Below are 22,163 nucleotides of genomic sequence, written 5' to 3'. Positions count from 1 at the left end.
TTACTATTTTTACATATTGATGAAAGTAATTTTAGGTTAGATGAAGTGTTTTGAATCCAGTTGCTTCCTCAAAGGAAGTTCACAAGTTAGAATGATTTTATATTTTCAGACTTAAAAAACTAGGTATAGAGTCATTTGAACTGTCATTTTAGGCCATTTTGGTATTCATTCATTTGTGTTTCTTTGTCACAGAGTCATAAAAAATACAGTATTCTGCCTTTCTGCAGTCAGTAGCTGATCAGGGCTACAAACACTGTCATTTCAAATTGTTGAGGACTTGGTTTTGTTTGCCTACTTAAATTCCTCAGCAGCAGATTTTTGTAGATGAAAGTTGGGTAAAGAAATTGTGCTTCCTTATATTTCAGTGATGCTTTTTGAGGCAGCCAAATGTAAATCCGTGACAAGTGGGTTGAAAGACATGAAAGGGAAAGTGGACTGCACATCAGGAAAACTTGCCTGCTGGGAAGATAGATCCACAGCAATCAAGAGTAGAAGATACGCTTTTGAAAGCCATCTTGTGTTTGTGAAGGGACACAGCACATGCTGTTTGTGTTTTTAAAGTAGTAGAATAGCTCTTTGATTTTGTACAAATCGTTGTCTGCCAGGTGGGTTTGAGGCATAACTGCTTAATAACTCCAGTAATAAATCCTTGATAAACAAGCTTCTTAATGGAAATATTGACCACAACTGGCAGAATGAATGGCAGGTCTGTTACAGTGTGACAGAGTAGTAACTTGTTCCTAGAGTTTATTTTTCCATGCCAAACCTTTTTTGCAGAACTGAACTGAAATTTTGTGTTGAGTATAGCAATTCTGTAATTAACTGTCATCAAGCCTTTGAATACTTCATTTTTGAGACCTGAGAATATTGTCAGAGATGACAGAGGCAAGAATTTCTTAGTAACCTCGAGTGAGATCTGAACTCATGTAGTAGAGCAGCAAAGAACATTTGTAGCTGTTTTGTGTTAAACCTAGATGGCTTATCCCTGCTGAATGCTGAAAATCAGACATTGATTGTTCTAAACCACACCTGAAGAAGGAGAGAGGTGTATAAATTGAAACTGTCTAATGTTCATGTTAGTAACAGCTCTTACACCGAATCTTTTCAGTCATTTCCAAGTGAAAGATTTCCAGTCAGAACACTGAAGTCCCATGATAATAAGCTAAATTCTCATTCTTATTTTTGCAGTAATACAAAGATGCACACCACTGTTACAATAGCACGTCCTTCAGACTGAAAGTAGATCCACTGACTTTCTTACTAAGGAACAAATTGCTCACCACTGTGGGAGGTTTATTTTTTTCAAATGGATGGACTACTTTCTGAATAAATGTAGGCTCAAAACAGCCTACATTGTAAAGACAAGAAATACTGCATTTCTTTTCCTTTAGGTCACTAGATAATTATGAAAATTCACTTTGCTATTTCATTATATACTGTTGTTCCAGTCTCACTTAGTTATTAAAGCCCATATTTAAAAGTTACATTATGATATTCACATTACTACTATTTGAATTTACATTAAGCACTAGCATTAATTCTGGTTACTATAAATAACTATAAATATTACTTTTCTTTGCCAGTTACCCTGTTTCTTCAGAGAGGTTAGTGATGGGTGTTGAGCCCAAGGAGCTCGTTGTGAAGAGCTTTGGACACTGGAATTTGTTCTTTGAAAATACCAAGTAATACCAAGGAAGCCTTTGGAACTACCAATGGACATTTTGTTTAGATCATCCTGTCTATATAACTGCTTAGCAGTGTTAGGGTATTTTCAAAAGGATTAGCAGAACTTGTGTTTTCTTGGGTTTTGTGTGTAGATTTCTTGTTTTTACACTCCTCTGCTTTTAACTCCAGTTGCCTCATAGCAGTGGCCTTGTTTTTAACAAGTTATTGGGTAGTCCTCAAAACATGCCGTTGATGGTTAATAAAGTGGTTTTATGAGGTGGACACTGCTCTCTGCCATTTCATCTTTAAGCTAGAATCTTGATAGTTGGACAGATCTGCTTGTGGATTACATTTACTACTTTGTATTCTGATGTTGGCATAGCCACTTGAGGTGCAGTATTTGAGAATAACGATCCAGTTTTCTCTGCTGTTGACGCTGGGATCCCAGGGAAGGAACACGTGCTGTTAACCTTGTATGTCCTGTGGTAGCTTCTCATAATGTAGATATCTCGCGTCAGTGGGAATGATGTATTTGATTGTTTAAACTTGAAACTTATTGTATTGTGTATTGTCTGGCAGCTGATAACCAAACATAATGAGTTACTTTGCTTTGAAATTATTGTGACAGTGCTGAAAATTACTTATTTAAAAAGTGATGGCTGCTGTCCTGCTATTAAGCACACATTGTTATAGTGGAAGAGCAGCACAGCTTTAAAAGCTGTTCATTGTAAAAGCAAGCTCTCCCTCAGCATGGTGCAATACATCCTGCCTTTCCTGTGCAGTTCTAGCTGACATAACACATGCACACAACTGCACAGTGCACAGTTTAGAAATCATCTGTATTCTAAACGCGTAGTTATAGAAAAGGTTATTAAAATGTAACTTACTATCATTTTTTAAGCTTTAATTCTGATATCAGTTGGTAGGAAATATTTAGAAGTCTGATAAAGTTATTGAAGTTTTAGTGCTTCAGAGCATTTCAGTTGGGCTAATGTTTTCAATGTGGGAGGGTGGGGGGAAAAAAAAGAAAAAGAGGAATTGAGGACTTGGTTTCTGTGTTTATATAAGCTTCTGTACTAATGAGTAGAACATCCTCAAATGGATACACTGACAGCAGGGACTTGGCAGGCAGGCTCCCAGCCACTGATGCCGGTTGCTCCGAGCATGGAACTCTGCCTGCAATGATGAGGCAAGTGCTTCATCTGAAAAGAAAAGAAAGCATGGATCAGAGACAGAAGAAAAGAGCTGCCTGAGCCAAGGACATGCTGCTTCCTCCTTAATGGCACTAATGCTCCAGATTTGTGTGTTTGGCAGTGTTCCTGGGCTTACTGTTCTTGGTCAGAAATATTGAGAGGCTTAATGCAGTTGCCTGAATGTTAGGTGTCTAATGTGATACTCTAAATTACTTAATTTGATTTCCCAAAGGGCTTGAGTGTCTGATATGTCATAATTGCATCCGGCATCCTGTGAGGTTGCCCACACCCAAGTGCATCTCAAATGTTAGCAAATGCCAGTGTTTAAGAAAACTAACTGGAGCACTTCTGGAGAAGTGTGTGTGAGCGTGTGTGTCTGTATGAGGCCTACTATGAAAGTAATGCCTCCTACGTTATGATGTTGGCTCATCATGCCAGAAGCAGATGTTGGTGGGATGGCAGTGGAAGTTGATCCTTCCCAAGAATATTCCATTACATGCTGTTGTCACGTGAGAGATGGCAGCAGAGGGGTGGTCTGACACTATGGTGGCTGACGTGAAAGTGCGGATGGAGCAAAAGTGTTTGCAAAGGAATGGATAAGTGACCTAAAGGATAGGAAAGAAAACGGAACGTGGAAAAGAAGTTATTAATCTTCCTTTTATATTTTATACAAGAAAAACATGGAAAGTAATGCACAGTCAATGCATGTTTCCAGTAACAGTGAAAATAACATTTCCTAATGAGGGTTCTGGGAAAATGACAGAGTGGGGTTAGATTAGATTTCTTTTACCCTGTTTGCATCCAGAGACCAAAAAGACAGGATGGATTTGGTGGATAATAACTCTTGTAGAGGTGACAATATTTGTGGAGAGCCCAAACCTTGCTGACTGACTGTTACTTTCATAGACATTTGCACTATGCAGAGTTAATAACTGGTATGTTCCCTGGTGCTGGGGTACAATTTGTGCAAATGTGGAAGGAAACGTTTCCCCTCTGCCTTCCTCTCTCTCTTCCTTTCTCTGAAAATGGAATATACAAAGGTATATCAAATTGCTAAACAGAGACACGGGAAAGCACAGAGAAAAAGATTTGATTCCTGTTATTTACAGAAGACAAAGGCCTACATTCATAAATAGATTCCTAGAATATTTGTGTTGAGCATCAAGTGAGATGAGTCTGTTTTCTTCAAAACAAAAAATGCATTGGCAGTGGCTGTGAATTTCGAATTTTTAAGATTTTTCTTGTATTATTTCCTTTCATAAAGCTGCTGTTTACTGATAAGCTTCTAGTGTTCTGATCTATGCTCTCTTTGTAATGGCTCAACAAAACAGAAGATGCATAGAGTTGCACGTTGTGTTTAAAAAAATGGGAATGCCAATGATTCTAGTTTTTAATAAAGTATAAGAGACAGTGAGACAGACTTCTGAGTGCCTGAATAGAAACAAATCTGGAAATTTAGACTCAGTTCTCTGAGTCTCAGTGTGTGGGAAAGAAGATAGGGACATCCGCTCCATAAGCAAAATACAAAGAGAGTGAAGAGTTGAAGTTAGCTTAGCACACTGCTGGCTCATGGCCAACCTGTCGTCTACCAGGACACCCAGGTCCCTCTCTGCAGAGCTCCTCTCCAGCAGCTCATCCCCTAACCTGTACCGGTTTGACCTCAACCTCTTCAAATTAAAGGGAGTCTGACAGTGAAAAAGGTTCTCTGAAGTTGAGGTACATTGGTATTTCATTCACTAGTTGTGAGTCAGAGTTGCCTTTTGCTGATCATTTCCATCAAGAATGTCCAAGTTGCCCACCTGCGTTTTGGAATTAAAGCAGACTATGAAGTAATGTTCTACAAGACAACTGTGGTGTTTTATAACTTCAGGTTAATATGCATTTGCTTGGATTATTATACTTAACAGGCCTGTGGCTTTCAGAATTCTAATTTGAAAGAATGTTTCAGAAGGCATTATGTTTAAGTAACAAATAGACAAAAATGTTTTTGATTCCATCATAGGGAAAAATATCAGCTAAACAAAGTGGAGAAAAAAAGGCGCTTGCTTTTTAGTATTTCCGAGGGCTGTTGCCTATAAATCCCAGGTCAGATGTCAGAATGCCTTAACCAAAAGCACAGCAACTTTAGTGGCTTTCTGTCTCCAGAAAAACATTCTGTAGCCTTGAAAGCTTGTGATTTATCAGTGTGTCAAGGAAAGGAGCTTCATAAAAGAACAGCTAATTGAGGTTGCTTTTAGGAGCTGTAGAACAGCCGCTCATTTGTAAATTAAATGTTATTTCAAAGTGAATTTTGTAATTCATAAACTGTATTTCTAAGCAGAAGATTGATTATAGATATGAGCTGTGTTATGTGCATTCATGCTTCTATTTTTCGTATCTGTGCAACTGCTGTCAGAGTAGGTGTTATCTGACAAGTGTTCAGGCAGGGCTTAGATACAAAAATATCCCTTCTGTTCTAAACATAATCTTAAATAAGATGTGACATATGCATATGTTATATGTATGTGCATATGATAGACAGATATAGAAAACAGACTGAAAAAAGTGGGCTTGATTACGGAGAAATAGTTTTCATTACTTCCCATAATGGTTTCAGCATCTTGCCAGCTTTTAAGCTTGATGCCTTCCTGGCATGGTAAGATCTGGGACTGGGGCAGAAACCCCACCTGAGTTTCAGAAGTCAGCACAGTAGGAGAAATGGCTGCTGTGGCAGTAGGGCTGCTCTTGAAACAAAACAGAACCCAACCACTGCTTCCCCCAACACAGACCACCTCCGCAGTGTTGTCTTCCACTGGGAGCTCACGATCACAGAGGTGCACACAAGTACATGCAGTGTTGGAGCTGACCAAACCTAGTTGTCTTGCAGTTCAGTGTGGGAAGTTCTGCTGAAATCAGTGCAATGGGGATCAGTGTAGCTTTCTGAGACCTGAGTGTATGATTTTGACTCTGCTGAGCCTTGATAAATGCTACCTGCCTCTGTGTGTTAGTGTGTTTTTAAATTAATTCCTATTAGCTTATTGCCACAGACATTTCTAATTCGGGGTCAAAGGGCTCTGTTCTCCTTCTTGACTTGTAGCTATAGAGTGTGGATTAATGGCAAGTATTTACCTAGCTTTAGACATACTGGATAAAGACAATCTGGAATTGACATCTGCAATTATGTCTTAATAAATTGCAAGTGGAGCTAATGTTTGTAATTTTAATCAAGTGATAATTTCTGAACTAATTTTGTCCCTGGCTGGTGATGTGTTTAATGTGGAAGGTAGTGCTTAATGTTTATTTCTCTAGTTTCCAATTGAGGGAAGGTTTGAAATGTGTAGATAGATTTTTTACATATTCATTTGAATGTATTAACAATAAATTAGGCTTGTTAAAAGCGTCTTTTGGGTAGGTGTAATATACAAGCAGTTTTCAGACAGTAATCTGAACAAACACCTCTGTGATCCCCTAGAAAAAAATAAGAATGAGCAACTTTTCAAGCGTTGATACCACCTAGTGGTAATAAATATTGTTACTTATTTACTTATGTATGTCTATTTGGTATCAAGAGGTATGAAGTTTGTGTTTATACATAAAGAAAGAGAAATTAAAGCCTGTCTTTTGTAACTGGCTATCTACAGGTGTGTAATACTGAAAAAACTGTTGGAGAGGGGGTAATTAGAATTCTAAGATTTGCACTTCACTACTTAAAAATATTAGGGAAGGTTTTGGGTACAGTTTAAAATGTATTTGTTCTTTTGCATTACAAAAAATCATTCATTACTCATCTGAATGAGGTTAATGGGGACTTTCTACAGGTATGTAATATAATAGTCCTCTGTACATTTAAAAATAAACAACCCCACAACACACAATTATGTTAACAAAGAAAAAAAATATAGAGATATTGAAATAATAATCTGTCTCTGGAATAGAAGTTTGAATTCAGATATCATTAATGTATTGGCTGGGAGTTCCTGGCAGAGTTGTTAATGAGGCTGTGCAAAGAACCAGAGCAGAGGTCAGGTCTCAGAGAAAACTAATCTGGCAAGAGTCCATGCAGATACGTTTCCTGACCTGGTTCAGAATAGATCTGCAGAGTTCATTCTGGTGGCACAAGAATGGGCTGGCCTGACCAGACATGGGAAGCAAAGGAGAGAGGTTGGAAGTGATGCCAGCGCGTACCTGGCAATAGTTACAGTGTTGGCTTCTTTGTGTAATGCAATGGGTAGAGACCAGATCTAGGGATCTTCCTAGTAAAACGTTACTCAACTGCTCTGTAACAAGTGCAAAAATTTTAGCTAGCCCTTTCTATTACAGTAGTATTTGAAACCATCTTTCACTTTTTCAGTCATCAATTGATGTAGGTCTAGTGTAAAATTAGTGTTTATTATTATAACTCAGATAAAGTGTTTAGTAATACATAAGGTGGTAACATAGCTATTGATTGATTGATGGTTGATATATGTAGACTCTCTTATGTTTCCTTTTTATTTTATAGGTACTTGTTCCACAGTGGCAATCCAGAGCATCCAGGAGATATACTGCTAAACACAACCGTGGAAGTTTTGCCTTTTCAGGTATGAATACATTGATTTGTTTCTCCTTCATTATAGGATAAAAGCAAAGCCTCATAATTGTATTGACTTCCCTTTTTTAACAGAGTAAGACAGACAAGATGGTTTCTTTTCTAACTGCAGCCTTTTGATGCTTGTACTTTTTTTAAGATTGGCTCTGTTCACAGAAAATTATTGGAACTATTCACATAATTCCTTTAGAACGCAGCCTGCTACAAGTATTGATGGTAATTTGGAGGTGAACAACTTCGTTTTCTTCCAATTCACTGTTACTATTTAAAACAAAAAATAACCAAATAATCTGCCCTTTCCTGTGTGTTTTGGAAAAGGAGAAAGCTAAATCAGTCTCCTTTTTGACCTAGTTAAGAAAAAAAAAGACAACTTGGTTCAGGAATTGACATATATCCAGACCTGATCACAAATCCTTACAGATTTTTCAGTATCTGGATTCCCAGACTAAATCTGTGTCTTTCTCTTGATGACCTAATTTTTTCCACCATAAATCAGTCTGAATTTTATTTCAGGGGATCACTCTACTGTCTAAAATATATTCTAGCTTGAAGCCAGACGATACAGGCTCTTTTTCTTCAATTGGATATTACACCTAATCATTTATATCAGAAAACTCTGGGAATGGTTTAGGATATTACTTAAAACAAATTTGTTTTATAGGGTATTAAAATAGCTAAGTATGTCTGTCTTCTCCCATACCAACAATGCAGGCTTCTTGAAATCTATTTTTTATGTGCCATATTCCAAATTAAAAAAAACCCAAAACATTAATAAGTAAATGATCATGGAGGGATTGTATAGTGCCAAAAACTAGATTGGATTGGTCTGGGACTTGGAAGGAGGGGAAACAAATAGTAGATGGACTTAATGTCCTGTGTCCTGTGCCTGTCAAGAAATTGTAACTGATTCCTGGGAAATTCCTATAGTATTGGGTTGTGTGATTCTGGTTGTAATTTTCAGGCTGTTTTTGAAGCTCTGGTGTACAGTTGTTTTTTTTCTGTGCTTATGAAAGAAGCTTATTGGTATCCACCCTTTTCGGTAAGGCAGTGATAATTGAAATGCTTCCCTTGCTGGTCTGAAGACTTTCCATTTTACCCAAATTCTTATATTAAAAAAAATGAGCTGTAAGTTTAATTTGGCCTAAGAGAAACCTCTGGCTCAACCATAGGAAAACAAGGCAAGATTTTGCTTTTGCTTTTCTTTTTCTGTGTGCACTCCTGTCTGCTATGTATTTTGTTCATGTGGCAGTTGACGTATCAGTGAGGTGGGGCACTTGAACTACTTCCTTCTTCTACTTTGAAGCCAAATACAGCTCTATTCTGGAGTACTTATATTTGCGTTGGCTGACCAAAGGCTATAAATAACTATTCTATACTGGCTTATAATTTATTTAGAGAAGCTGGATGCTGGATATATAACAAGTGCGTACAAATTTGGCCTTCCTTGGCAATGTCGTATGTGAAAAAGTAAATAAACTTATCTGTGCTTTGTTATTGTAGAATGAAGAACTGGTGTTAAGCAAAGAAACCAAAGACAAACGCTTAGAGGATGGTTACTTCAGAATAGGTATGCCACAGACAGCAGTGCTTTTTTCTTACTCATATAGAATGCCATGTGTTTTGTTACTACTGCAACCAATAAGATACTTTAGAACCAAACCAAACCTATATCTGGGTTTTGTTCTTCATTTTGGATGTGTGACCTTTTAGACTTTAGTTAACATTGCTTCCAGTATATATTCTTTGAGATTGATGTACTAAACAAAGGCCTATTGTGACTGCTAACTGTAGTGCAGCCATGCCCAACTTCTCTGCCAGAATACACCAACCTACATCACCATTGAGGCATCTCCAGGTTGCATAAAATCCTCTCTCATGTCCTGTGGCTGCATGAGTCCCTCCCAGTGAGCTGCTGTCAACTCGAATTGCTCGAGTGCCTGTCAACAGGGGCTGGGGTTTGAACCAACCCTACAGTCAGACAATCAACCCTTTTGTCATGGGATGAGATTGGCATTTCTGTAACCAAATGACTGCTGGGGAAAGGGGCAGGAAATGGCAGGATACCTGTTGTCAAGAAAAAGAAATGTTGCTTGTGGATCAGGTTTGGATACTTTTTGATCCAACTTTTTTTATACTGTGTTTGATATAGGCTGGACTTCCCAGTTATAAAGAAAGCAATTTTTTTTCATCTTAATGAATTACAGTTGATGCACTTACATTTCAGGTGTAAATTCTAACTGGGCTTTTAATCTGGATTCTTACTAATTGTATTAAATATATTTACTAATATATTTAATATTACTACTTATATTATTATTAATAATAATATATTAATATTACTAACTAATTTAGTAAATATATTTAAAGATTCTTTAAATGGGAGTACATTAAGCATGAATATGCTCAATGCTCTCTGAACACACATAAGCCAGGGGCTTCATATGTAGGTCCATAATATTACATGAAAATCTGTGCTAAAATCCCCTATGATCTTCAGGGGTGCTCATAGTACAGACAGTTCAAAAGTTCTGATTCTTTAGCGTAATCCTGTTCAGATCTGGCTTCTCTGATGACATCTCCTGTCTTGACTGCTGCTACAGTATCAGCAAATTGATACCAAAACATTGGCTGTTTTCTGTTTTGGGAAATAATAGAATCATAGAATGGCTTGGGTTGGAAGAGACCTTAAGGGTCATCAATATCCAACCCCCCTACTGTAGGCAGGGGCGCCAACCTCCATATCTAATACTGGACCATGATACTAATGATACCAGTCAGCCCTGCATTCAGCAGCACCCGGTATCAGCTGTGAATTGTGATATTGTAGATGCATTTTTTGGACATAGAGTCTGTGCTTTGTTGACTAGAAGTTAATTGAGGGTATGCTTTCACTTCTGTTACAGGGAAATTCGAAAACGGTGTTGCTGAAGGAATGGTTGACCCCAGCCTAAACCCTATTTCATCATTCCGGCTTTCAGTAATACAAAATTCAGCAGTCTGGGCAATTCTGAATGAGGTGAGAGATGGTATAATCTTCTAAAAATAAAAACTGCAAATGTGAGATTTCTTATTCTTTCGGTGTGTTTGAAGCTCAAAATTTTGGCTAGCACTGAAAACAGTTCCTTCCTATTACTGAGAGAACTGCAATCTCCTTAAAATGTAATGGCCTTTTTTTCTGCTTTTCTGTTTCAGATTCATATTAAAAAGATGACAAACTGATCAGTGAAATCCCCATTAGAGGGATAAGAAGGAATCCTTGAAAACTTTTCCTATGAAATCTGACATCCTTAGCAAGTCACAAATTGAAAATACTGAGCATGCACCTTATTCCAAATTTTTCATTTTCACTTGAACTCTACCTCTCGTGAAATCTACTGTAGATGAGAAGATTGTATTTACCCCTTCTTATCTGAACCATCCAGAAACTGATGCTCCACACTGATAACGTTCATCTGAGGCCTCAGTTGCCCTCCACTTCAACGTGACTTTGCCATCTTACAGCTGCAGAACCCTGCTATGCTTAATCTGTACTATTTTGATAGTATAGTAATATAGAGAAGTTGTACATATTGTTACATTCCTGAAAGAAGAAAAATATATAATTATTGTTAAATATGTTTTATGAAGGGGGTACTTTCGGAGTTTCATTTATTTTCTATAACAAGAACCCTCTTTTATAGATTGTCAGGGATATATATTAAAAATGTTAGGGAGGTTTAATTTATTAAAATAATTTGAAAAGTACATATTTTTATGCAGTAAAGTTTTAAATTGATATAGTTTTTCTTATGAATTCTCTAGTTTAAGTTATCTTTCTACATTTTTCTTTGCAGATGCAAACATAAATTAATACCATATTTCAAATATACTGCCATGTTACAAACAAAAACAACCAGTTTAAGTTTCTAAATTATGTAGTTTTGTACACAGAATTTGAATTATGTTCAGAGGCACTTATCAGAGTTCTGAAGAGGATTCTTCTTTGGAACAATGAAATTCCACTCTGTACAGTTTGTAGCCACATGAAGAGCATGTTGAAATATCTTATTTCATATTATGTACCAAATCTGCAGTGATTTTAGATACAATAATCCATTGCATTTTAGAAGAGTTTTTCAATTCCAAACTGTTCTTTCTATAAAAAAAAGAAAAAAAAAGAAGAAAAAAAAAGGAAAAAAAGGAAAAAAAAACAACAAAACTTTTTAGGCATTTCTTAGCCTGGACAAATTCATTTTCTGTACTAAAAAAAGTATTCCCCAGCTCTGCTTTTGGAATGACAAGAGATTAACTTCTTTCAAAAGAGTTAATAGTAACTAGATATACTTGATCTACAGAGATCTTTCAAGGAGTTACTGCAGTGTTTGTTTTTCTTTTTTGATACATCACAGTGAGTAGTTCTGGTTTATTTATATTTTCTTCCATTGTTCAAAAGTAAGGTTTTGGATTGACTCCTTTAGTGATCAGTGTAAGAACTTGCTCTTACTGAGATAAAAAGTGAATTGGGTCCCTAATAAGAAGTTAGTTAGTGCCCTGCATTTTTGTTGCAAAGGAAACAACAGTGATCTTAAACTAAAAACTCTGTCAGGAAAAGGGGTTTGGATTAAATTCAGAGTGGAATTGTTGGAGCACTAATGCTGCCACTGTTCTTAGGAGTCCTTCAGCTTAGGTGAAGGTGCTTGTGACACAGATGTGGGAAGATTTAAGTTACCTGGTCAGAGATGGTCAGGAAGAAGCAGCAGGATTTCCTCTCCAGTAGGAATGAAGTGCCTGATTGATGCTGGAGGGAGGCCTCTCCCTGGCCTGGGGATTCTCAGCCGTGCTGCAAAGCAGCCTTCTGGAACGGATGTCGCAAAAGCTGGTGCAGTTTTCCTTATGAGGAGGAGCTCCCTCATCCCCAGCAACACTGTGGTCTGGGCACAGACATGCAAAGCCTGCTGCAGGGTCTGTATTCTAGAGTGAAGATCTTGCATTCATGTCTCTAGCAGGAAAGTTCTAAGAGGTTTGGCCTCTTTTTCGTGGCCTACTGTTAAGGAGCAGGAGCCTAGACCTGACTTCAGCATTGCAAGCTAAGAGCTGTTACCACTGGGATACAGAGTCAACTTGTCTTTTCTTCTGCCTCCTTGATCAGTTGTGTTGTAGCCTAGCCAGAGCAGCAGTACTCAAGTTGGTAAGCAGAACTACTTCTACAGACCAGTAATTTTGTTCTAGCTATGTTGTCTGAGGGTGCAGGGAAGATATGATTTGTACATAGAAGCCCTGCGTAGATGGACAAGTTTAAGTTGAAAAAATAAGAAACCTATCAGGCAAACCTTGTTTGCTTTTTTTTCTGATTATATCAGCTGCTGTAAATAAAAGTGAGGAAGGTTGGCTCAAAATTCTACCTTAATCTAGCCTGTTGTGCTGCCATATTCCAATCTGTTGTATGTACAGTGTCATTCCATCAAAGTATTAGCCTGCAGTGGCTTTGTATCACACATTAACTGGCACAGGTCTAAAGAAGTAGGTTTTCTTCTGAGCTGTGTCTGCAAATGAATGATGCAGACAAAGTAGGCTTTAGCTACTTACTATGGTTTTGATTGCAGAAATACATAAAGTACTGTAGTTTCTTAAAATAAGTTGTTTTGTTGATAGTAACTTTTATCTTTTTCCACGAGTTCCTACATTCATTGGTACCATTTATTGATGATGTGCTTCCTGTCAAAGCATTGCTGTTTCCAATGTTTCACAGTTGTTAAGATGAATCATTGACAATAGATGTAGTTAGATAAATCCCTTACAACATTCACTACCAAACTAGGGGGTTACCAGTACATTTAGTTCCCAAGACCATCAAGATGACATTTATCAAAAGCAACAAATTAACTAGTGCTTGATAAAGCATAGAGGTTTTGCTTTTGTTTCTTCTTAAAGATTGCATTGTATCAGCAGGAGTTGGGCTCCCTGAATGCTTATGATCTTCTTCAGCTTATATATTTTTGCAATAATTGTGCCACAAATGAAGTTTGGTAGATTCAGGTAAATTCAGACCTGTCAGGAAGTTCTGCAATATTGCTTGGAAATTATCACTACAGAGCTATTTTGGGCTTTCAGACTTCCAAATTCTAATCCTCAAGTTGGTCTAATGAAGTGCAAGTCTCCTCCCTGGAATTACTGCTGAAATAAGAATGCTTTGGCTGCTTGGTTCAACAGTCACTGCCTCAGGTACTCTGGGTATGTTCCAGATGGGCCGTGTATCTTACATGTGTCATAAGTTAAATTATTACCACAAGATTCCTCTCAGCATTTTAAACCAATTACCTGATTTGGACAGAGTTGTTTTCCTACATTTAATTCCCTTTTTTTTTTTTTACCCTGTAGGTCAGTGAATCTTATAGTAAACAAATAATGACAAATGTTTCAAAATAAACCATTATCCTAAGACCCTATTAGCTGCTTCAGAAAAGATGACTTGAACTCAAGGTCATTAACAGAAAAAATCCTTTTTTGGTTGAATTATTCTTAGTGTCATGTATTGGATGCAAGCAGAGCAGCTGATCAGAGCACCAGCTCTTTGGAGCTGATCATGGTTGTTCTGGACCAAGGAAATATAAAACTCTCAGTATAATCTTGCAGTGCACGATTCGTGGGTAGTCCTACTGAAAACAAAGTAATGTGAACAGAATCCCATTAGCAGTTTAATTTTTCTAAAATAACTGTTTAATTCTTGTGCTTTCGTAGGCATCCTAACAATTTGTTGGTAGTGATAGAAGATATTCCTAAAGGCACGTTGATTCTTCCTTAACTAAAACGAGGTTTAGGAAAATTACCTATCAGACTCATGGGCCAGTGGAAGGCTGCACTCTTCTGTCACACGTTCTAGCTCTTCTGAAAGAAACTATTTTAAAGTATCTTGAGTCAGTCAAGAGCAAAGCAAGTTACACTTGACCCATATAATATAAATCATTCCTTGAACGGGCTGGAGTGTAGTTGGTGTTTGGCAAAATCAAATGACAATGTAACATTTTTCCTTTTTTTTTTTAAAATATGTGTTATTTCAATAGTGGGATTCTTTTGTTGTTGGAAATGCTTGCTGCAAATGAAGTGTTGTAGTAATTTGTAGGTTGCTTCCAACTTGGCAGAATATTGTTTTAATTTCATGGAAAAGAAAAATCTGATTTTTCAAACCTTGTCCCTCTGCAATACATCGACCTTGAGTTTTATATTTGTCCTTACAAGGAGGGATGTGTTCTGAACTAGTGAAGGCAAGGAACTGTAGTAGAAGGAAGAAAAAGCCCTATGCTTTCTGTCTTTATGGTCACCAGTGTAATGCTGAAAGGCTTTTAAGCAGCTGGTGTTTTCAGGCTAGCACCAATTGCTGATATAAAAACACACCCCATGCAGACATAATGAATTATTCTTTGAGTGTTTTAGTTCTAAGGGTTTTGCTGATTTCTGCTGTGAACTGTGAGCAGCTACAACTTCAAGTAGCTTAATTGTGAGAACTATGAAGCCTTGTTTTGAGGGGATGAACTCTGAAGGCAAGGTACACAGGCCCCAAGTCCTCCATTGATTTCAATGGTATCGTACCAGAGGGCGCCAATATGAAGAATTTTCAGTGTTGAACTGCAGCGGTGCTAGGATTCCTTTTAGGGAACGTAGTGCAGTAAGGCCGTAGCTGCCTGCAGGACGGGAGCTCGTTTGCCAGGGCAGCCTGGAATCCTTAGCCTTCCTTGTGTCAGCGGTTCAGTGCTTTCCTTGTTCAAAGGGGAACGTTGCTCAGTGGCTGCTGAGGGGGGAACACAATTCTCTTCAAGCCTTAACAGTGGCTGAAACACACAGTACTGTAAGATGCACTGCCAGCATATTTGGTATTTTAAGATAAGATATAGTTTTTCCTTAGAGATCGAATTCTAGTATTGAAATACAAAGTCTTACTGTATGCAGTTTACTCTTGCATTGTTTTTGAAACTGAATCCTAGTGCTCACGTTTCATATTGAACACAGTCTTAGGGAAGTCATCATCTTCATTTTCCAGAAGGTGTTGTTTGTGATGGTCAGTTTATTCTGCCTTGTGGACTTCACAGCTGTAGGCATTGCCATAAGCCTGTGTGGCCAAATTAACTTGTACTTTCCTTCCATTTTCACTAACATCCCACTTGTAATAGTGGATGTAATAATACCCATTGGACTTCTCTAGATTAGATTAAAAAACTTGCTGCTATATTTGGAAACCTGGTATGGGGTCATGGTAATCGTGCCTTGCATCAATGTTACTTCTGTGTGCCAGCATTGTCTGTGTATATTTGAAATTACCATTACAATAAAACGACCTAAAGTTCTTTCATAAAAGGAGAGGACAGTTCTCCACCTGGAGCCAGATGTTGCTTTACCACTGCAACAGTATTAACAACACTTCTACTTTCATGCAGTCCCAAGGCAAGGTGTTCCAATATTATTCTTATATCAAAATGCTCTTTGGTGTCACTTAAAACCCATGTAATGTAGAGCTTATGCCAGTATGTGCAAAATAGCTGCAGTAAGAGTTATGCTACATAGACTTGTTGCAGTTAAGTTACAGATGTACAATTGTTTGTAGGAATGTACTGCAAAAGTATTTGAACAAAATTGCTAACATGTTTACTGGTGTAAATATTTTAATAAAAAAAAGACACTTCAAACTTTTTTTTTTTTTACACAATTATCTACAATAAAGAGAAATTTACAACCATTTACAATCAGTTCTTAACTGTTTTTTTTTGCCATCAAGACAGCTAAGATAAAGCAAAAATAATCAGTAGATAAATGAAGTCCTGTTTTTATTTCACTCTGTACTTATAAAAGGAACAAAGCATCTTGGTGAAGTTCCATCCGCATGCTAATGAGATCAAATAGAGCACAATGAGAAGAGCAAATGGATACAGAAGGATAGCTGTGTTCTTCAGAAAGGGCAATGCTGAAAAAGAGGCAAAAGTGAAGCACGTGTAAAGGAGTGCTCTTTCAAACAGGTGCTTCATCGAGAAGGGCCTTGAGGAGAGACAAAATAGTACTGCTCTGCTGTCCTATTAGCCCTGTGCTGATCGCAGATATAAGAGAACTTGAGTTAAGTGGGATAGGTAAAGTCACCTACAAATACAGACTTAACCTCAATACAAACTTTTATCCTATGTTTTGAAGTGGATTTACAGAAGAAAAACAAGTTGAGATGTTACAGGTCTCCAAGTACAAGCTGCTATGGTGAAAAATATAAATTCTGTTGTTTACCCTTATGAAAACATCCATTGGGTGCATGTTTGTCAAACTGACACACAGACTAAAATAATGCTTTTTCTTTCAGTCCTACAGAAAAAGTTGCCATTACTTACCACTGTATCCAAGGAATGTCACATAGATATAATAGCCAATTGCAATCAGCCATAATGTGTTCCCAACAAAATATCCAATGACTGAATTAGGTATGATGACATCTGAAAGAGAAAAATTGCTCTCAACTGCTGTGATAGATGACTTCATTGGAGAGAAGACAAAATCTTTTACTTACAGTTGATGAAAAACAGCTGGATAAAATGCAAAATGACCAGGAGTGGATAGAAAGCATTCAGATGAACGTCAAAGGCATATCCCCACTCCACATCATAGTCTCTGTTCTGCTGCTTTACCAAGTACTTGTTAGAAATGAACCTAGGTGCGAAGATAAGTGAAAATGTGGTTAATGTGAAGCTCTGAATTTGACTGACAAAACACCCGTATAAGACAGCAAGCTAACTCTCAGATCCTAACTCTGATGCTTCTGCTCTGGGAGAGAAAGATACTTAGTAATTATGCAAGCCAAACTGACCTCAGAACACTTTTGTTAAAACTCTGACTTCAATATTTGCATTCAACAGGTATCTGAAAGGCACTGCAGGTAACAAATGCCATAACTCTTCCTTTAAATGGTTCAGTGGCAGAATTTATCAGTGCAATTGCACGTTGGCTATTGCAGAACCAATGTCACCAGTGTTTTTGACTATAGAACAAACCTCAAGTCCTTATATTTAATTCAGTGTAAGATCTGCTGATGTCAGAAAATAGATGCTGTTTAGAAGCAGAACAAACTCCATGTGCTTACAAACAAGAGAGCGGATCTTTCAGGGTAACTTCCTCTGAAATTTCTTTATGCCAGCAGAAGAGTCAGAAGGAGGCAGATACTGGATGCAGGGTAAGGTGAGGCAAGAAGGCCCTCAGATTCATTGTGAACAGGGGAAACTTTTGCAAAAAAAGGCAAGCATGTGCAGGACGAAGAGACTTGAAGCAAGGCAGAAGAATTAAGATTCCTTTCTGATCACCGAGTTCTTGATTTGGAATTATTGTTTAAGTCCAACCAGGATAAGGAGAAAAACTTTAATGTTCACTAGAATACAGCCTTTCTACTGATGAACCTTGTAACAGGAACCAGTAAAGAAAAAGATGATTTTTTTAAAGCAACGTATCATAGAGTCATGTTTGGAAAAGACAGCTAAAATAATCCAGTCCAACAATCAATGGCCCCAAACTTACAGTCAGCATAGCCCATCAGTGTCCCAACAGTAGCACTGAACTCCGAGGGGAAATGGTTTAAACTGGAAGAGGGTAGATTTAAACTAGATATCAGGAAGAAATTCTTTACTGTGAGGGTGGTGAGACACTGGAATGGGTTGCCCAGAGAGGTTGTGGCTGGCCCCTCTGTGGAAGCATTCAAGGCAAGGCTGAATGGGCTTTGAGCAACCTGGTCTAGTGAGAGGTGTGCATCTCTAGAGCAGGGTTTGGAACTAGATGATCTTAAAAGTCCTTTCCAATCCAAACCATTTTATGATTCTATGACTACTTACCACATCAGTGTTGCTATCAGGAGACCAACACCTACGCAGTCTATGAATACAACCCAAAGCAGCAACTTTATTGTTTCAAAAAATCCCATGTCCAGCACAAATCCAAATCCTACAGTAGACACTGAAAAGAGAAAGATTTTTAAAATTAGCTTTGGAAAAGAAAGCACAAGATGTAAATCAGTGTTATTTTTCTGAGTTTGGTGCTAATAAATCTCCAGTTTCCTTTTTATCTTTAACCTTGTGATCTTCAGTGCAACAGCTCCGAATTCACACAATGCTGCAACAGAATACTGTTTTGTAAAAGCTCCTTGTTAACCAAAGCCATGGGCAGACTCAAGGAGTTTCTAAGGCTGGGAAAGACCTCTCAGATCATCATGCAGTCGAACCAGCAGCCCACCCCCAGCGTGGACTGACCACATCCCTCAGAGCCACATCCACACGGTTCCTGAACACCTCCAGAGACAGTGACTGCACCACCTCCCTGGGCAGCCTGTACTAATATCCAACCCGACCCTCCCTTGGCACAAACTAAAGCCATTACTTCTCATCCTATCGCTGTCACCCGGGAGAACAGCACGGCTCACTTCAGCCCTACGCGGCAGCTCTCAGCCCCACCTCCCCCCGCCTCTCCCTCGGCACGCACCGCAGAGCCACACGCTGAGGAGCACCAGGAAGGCGGGGTCGTCCCGCGCCCACTGGTCCTTGGTCTGCTTCCGGTAGTGGAAGTTCCTGTAAACCCGCTGCGGGGAGGTGAACAGGTACAGCATCTGCCACAGAGCGAACTCGAAGTCCATCTGCCGCACGTGCAGCAGCCGCCGCAGGTACTTGTGCCGTTTGGCGCCGGCCGTGTGCCGCGCCGCATCGCGGGGGCTGAGCGCGCCGTTGCCCTGACTGCGGGCCCCCACGGAGGTGGTGGGCAGCATCGCGCCGCGGAAAGGACGGCGGACGGCGGCGCCTGACCCCACCCGCTCCGCCGCCCGTTCCGCTTCCGGCGACGCCGCGCACGCGTAGGGGCCGCCGTCGGGCGGGGCGCTCAGGCCGGAAATCCGCGCGCGCTCCAATATGGCGGCCTGTCGCCGGTAGCGGCGCTTGAGCGCGTTGCAGCGCGGTCCCTCCGCCATGCCTAAGTACTACGAGGAGAAGGAGGAGGATGGGCGGGCCTGCGGCGGGGTGCGGGAGGATCTGAAGCAGTGCCTGCTGGAGAGTCCCTGCGTCCTGCAGGTGAGAGCTGGAGCGACCCCGCGCCTTCACAGACCCACCGTCGTCGCCGGCCACCTGTGAGGCTGCGGCGGGCGCGGTGCCTTGGCGGAGCCCCGAGTTTGCGTCCCGGTGGCTGAGAGCTGAGGGCGCTCACTGGTGATTTAATCCTTTTGCTTCTCATCCGACAGGAAAACAAAAGTCCCAGGCAATGCTTGAGGGAAGGGCACTGCAAAGGTTTGCAGCTCACGTTTTTTGCATGCAAAAGGTCGATGGTAAGTGCCCATGTGTGCGTTGGGTTTCTTCTAGTGGTTTTTTGCTTTCAAGTCCTTCTCTCTGTTCTCCAAAGAAAAAAGCCTTTAATTCAGCGAACAGAGCAGTTTTGGCCCTTGGATTTCACGTGGAATATTGTGAACAGCAAAGTTGTAGAGTGTGAGTAAGCTGGAAGAGATGCTTATTAAGATTGAATTCAGCTTAGAATGCAGCAACCAAAATAAGTGAGGTGGGTGCTCTCAGCACTGCTTTTAATCAAGCCTTGATTTAAGCACCATTTATAGATGCTATAGCTGTAAACTGAGATATTGAGTAAACTGAGGTATGAAGCTGAGTTCTGTCTGAAGTCATAGGAAAACGTGTACAGAGAACACTCGAGTTGGAAGGCTGTCATGTCAAAAGGCACTTCCACTACTGGTATGGGTTTGTGTGCCTGAAGATAGGCAGTGTGGGGTATTAGAAGCACTTGGATGATTAGGGAGTTTGGCTTTTTATCTTTTTAGTAGCGGGTTATCAGGCTAGGTGGTGAGAAGTCAGCTGTGAAAAGAAAGAAAACGTAATTAGATAAAGTTTGTCTAGTTCTGATAGGAGTTCCTTGCCCAGAAACATAAAAATATGCTGGGTATGTTAGCACTTGAAGTATGTAATATTTGATGCTGCAGCATAACTGTCTCCAGATGTCTGTCGTCTGTCTGTAGATCATTAAAGGATTTTAATGAAACAGAGCATCTAACACAGAGTTTCAAGTTATGTGAGAGGAGGCGTGGCTCTCACAGGCTTCTGTTTAAGTTATCCCTGGCCCCACTGATATTGCTGCTGACTCCTCCTTAAACACAATCTGAATTTTCCTCATCCTGCTTGTCCATTGTTTGGAAAAAGGTCTTACTAGATTTGCATTGTTTTGTACTCATGCATCCTGTGCCACTCTTTATTTGTGGTATTACAGAATCACAGAATCACAGAATCACCCGGGTTGGAAGGGACCTCAAGGATCATGTAGTTCCAACCCCCCTGCCTAGCAGGGCCACCAAACGTACACATTCAGATCAGGTTGCCCAGGACCCCGTCCAACCTGGCCTTGAACACGTCCAAGGACGGGGCATCCACAACCTCCCTGGGCAGCCCGTTCCAGGGCCTAACTACTCTCCTTGTGAAGAACTTCCCCCTAACATCCAACCTAAATCTTCCCTCCTTCAACTTGGATCCATTTCCCCTAGTCCTGCTGTTGTCAGCCCTTCTGAAGAGTTTACTCCCCTCCTGGGTGTAGGTTCCCTTCAGGTATTGATAGGCTGCAATGAGGTCACCCCGCAGCCTTCTCTTCTCCAGGCTGAACAAGCCCAACTCCCTCAGCCTGTCCTCATAAGGGAGGTGCTCCAGCCCCCTGATCATCTTAGTCGCCCTCCTCTGGACCCAATTACTGCACTTACTTCAGAATGCACAGCGTGCTTCCCACTTAATTTTAATTTTGCATGAGATTTTAGGTATTGCGACATCTGTTGACTTGGAAAATCCCTGTAAGTTGCTGGCTGCATCACTCACTTTCTGTGCAGTGAGTTCAGCTTCATTTTGAACTTGATTCTGAAGCTACAAAGTAGCAAGTGCTCTGAAGTATTTCTTCTGCAAAATGAACTGTGGTCTTTGTATCTTGTCTTCAATTTTCAGCTGGATACCAGGACAAGATTCAGAGGAAGGAAGGGATACTGAAGTCCTTGGAAGAGACCCTGTCATGGGAAGTTGGAGTTCATCAGTACTTTAACTGGAGCAGAGGCTAAAGTAAGAAGAATCTGTCTGCCACACATTCTTTTGTGCAGTGCTTTCATGGAAGGTGTCAACTTCTGGAAATTCTGATGGATGCCTGGGTGTGCATTTAAATGTTAAAAAGAAGGGAAGCATAAAGCTGCAAGTTCTGGCCGAAATGGGTACCTGCCACATGCCTGTAATAAAATACACAGAATCCAGAAAAAGCTGCTGAAATTATCACTGTGTTTTGGAGTGAAGTTTGTCTTTTGTAGTTATACTAATTCCGGTAATATTTTACCATTACTAATAGAAAATAATGAAATTTGACTTGAGTGGTGTGCCTGAGGATACCTCAGGGTAGAGCTGTCCTTAGGGAAGCTGAGTTGACCAAGGTGAGATGAGTGTGAGCTGATTCTTTCCCAGTCAGTTTATTTCCCAATACTCCTGCCCTTCTACTCCTAGGTAGAAGTAGTAGGTAGGTAGAAGCAGTGATGTCATTACAGTGCCACACACACGAGGATGGTCTCTCTTTCCTCATGATACAAATTCCTTTTAATGTAATTTTGCATGCTTATTAGCATGGTCTGATCTCATTGGATAACTGGATTAAAATTTGATTTCTGTATATTAAAGGTTGTTTGATCAATCTTACCATAATTGTCTTCTCATTGTATTGACACAGGTACAGGAGAATGATGGCAG

The 22,163-nt window shown here is 39.7% G+C and overlaps 3 protein-coding genes across 6 annotated transcripts in view; 2 read left to right on the top strand and 1 right to left on the bottom strand.

Annotated features, from left to right (window-relative positions):
- The window catches only part of MGAT4A (alpha-1,3-mannosyl-glycoprotein 4-beta-N-acetylglucosaminyltransferase A), a 77,534-nt gene extending 61,395 nt beyond the window's left edge, over nt 1-16,139 (top strand). For all 3 annotated transcript variants that reach the window (XM_052705706.1, XM_052705708.1, XM_052705709.1), the window contains 4 exons: nt 7,339-7,417; nt 8,926-8,992; nt 10,329-10,441; nt 10,618-16,139. In XM_052705706.1, coding sequence (XP_052561666.1) covers nt 7,339-7,417; nt 8,926-8,992; nt 10,329-10,441; nt 10,618-10,644 — 286 coding nt within the window. In that variant the 3' untranslated portion in view covers nt 10,645-16,139. The remainder of the gene's footprint in view (nt 1-7,338; nt 7,418-8,925; nt 8,993-10,328; nt 10,442-10,617) is intronic.
- On the bottom strand, nt 618-19,372 carry UNC50 (unc-50 inner nuclear membrane RNA binding protein). Of its 2 annotated transcripts, none has more exons than XM_052705710.1 (5): nt 18,895-19,241; nt 18,252-18,372; nt 16,943-17,082; nt 16,767-16,868; nt 618-2,867 (listed from the first exon to the last, which is right to left on the bottom strand). In XM_052705710.1, the coding sequence occupies exons 1-5, from the start codon at nt 19,172-19,174 to the stop codon at nt 2,725-2,727; spliced, it is 786 nt and encodes a 261-aa protein (XP_052561670.1). In that variant the 5' UTR covers nt 19,175-19,241; the 3' UTR covers nt 618-2,724. The 2 variants fall into 2 exon arrangements, with proteins under 2 accessions (XP_052561670.1, XP_052561671.1); XM_052705711.1 differs by lacking the exon at nt 618-2,867 and adding an exon at nt 16,204-16,357 and having other exon boundaries at nt 18,895-19,372.
- LOC128092168 (cytochrome c oxidase assembly factor 5) lies at nt 19,360-22,112 on the top strand. The gene is made up of 3 exons (XM_052705712.1): nt 19,360-19,472; nt 19,640-19,723; nt 21,384-22,112. Exons 1-3 carry the CDS (start codon nt 19,371-19,373, stop codon nt 21,423-21,425), a joined length of 228 nt encoding a protein of 75 aa, XP_052561672.1. The 5' UTR covers nt 19,360-19,370; the 3' UTR covers nt 21,426-22,112.
- Nucleotides 22,113-22,163: the final 51 nt, after the last annotated feature.

Source organism: Tympanuchus pallidicinctus, unplaced genomic scaffold, assembly GCF_026119805.1.
Source record: "Tympanuchus pallidicinctus isolate F22 unplaced genomic scaffold, pur_lepc_1.0 scaffold6, whole genome shotgun sequence".
Taxonomy (NCBI): Eukaryota; Metazoa; Chordata; class Aves; order Galliformes; family Phasianidae; genus Tympanuchus; species Tympanuchus pallidicinctus.
Note: the sequence above shows the minus strand (reverse complement) of the source record. Positions and strands in the feature narration are given on the sequence as shown.

Coding starts and splice junctions, on each gene's coding strand:
- LOC128092168 (XM_052705712.1), top strand. CDS start 19,371: ATGCCTAAGTACTACGAGGAGAAGGAGGAGGATGGGCGGGCCTGCGGC. Junction 19,473..19,639: donor AGAGTCCCTGCGTCCTGCAG/GTGAGAGCTGGA, acceptor CTCATCCGACAG/GAAAACAAAAGTCCCAGGCA. Junction 19,724..21,383: donor TTGCATGCAAAAGGTCGATG/GTAAGTGCCCAT, acceptor TTCAATTTTCAG/CTGGATACCAGGACAAGATT.
- UNC50 (XM_052705711.1), bottom strand. CDS start 19,372: ATGGCGGAGGGACCGCGCTGCAACGCGCTCAAGCGCCGCTACCGGCGA. Junction 18,373..18,894: donor CCTCAGCGTGTGGCTCTGCG/GTGCGTGCCGAG, acceptor TTCTCTTTTCAG/TGTCTACTGTAGGATTTGGA. Junction 16,358..16,766: donor GACATTCCTTGGATACAGTG/GTAAGTAATGGC, acceptor CCTCTTTTTCAG/CATTGCCCTTTCTGAAGAAC.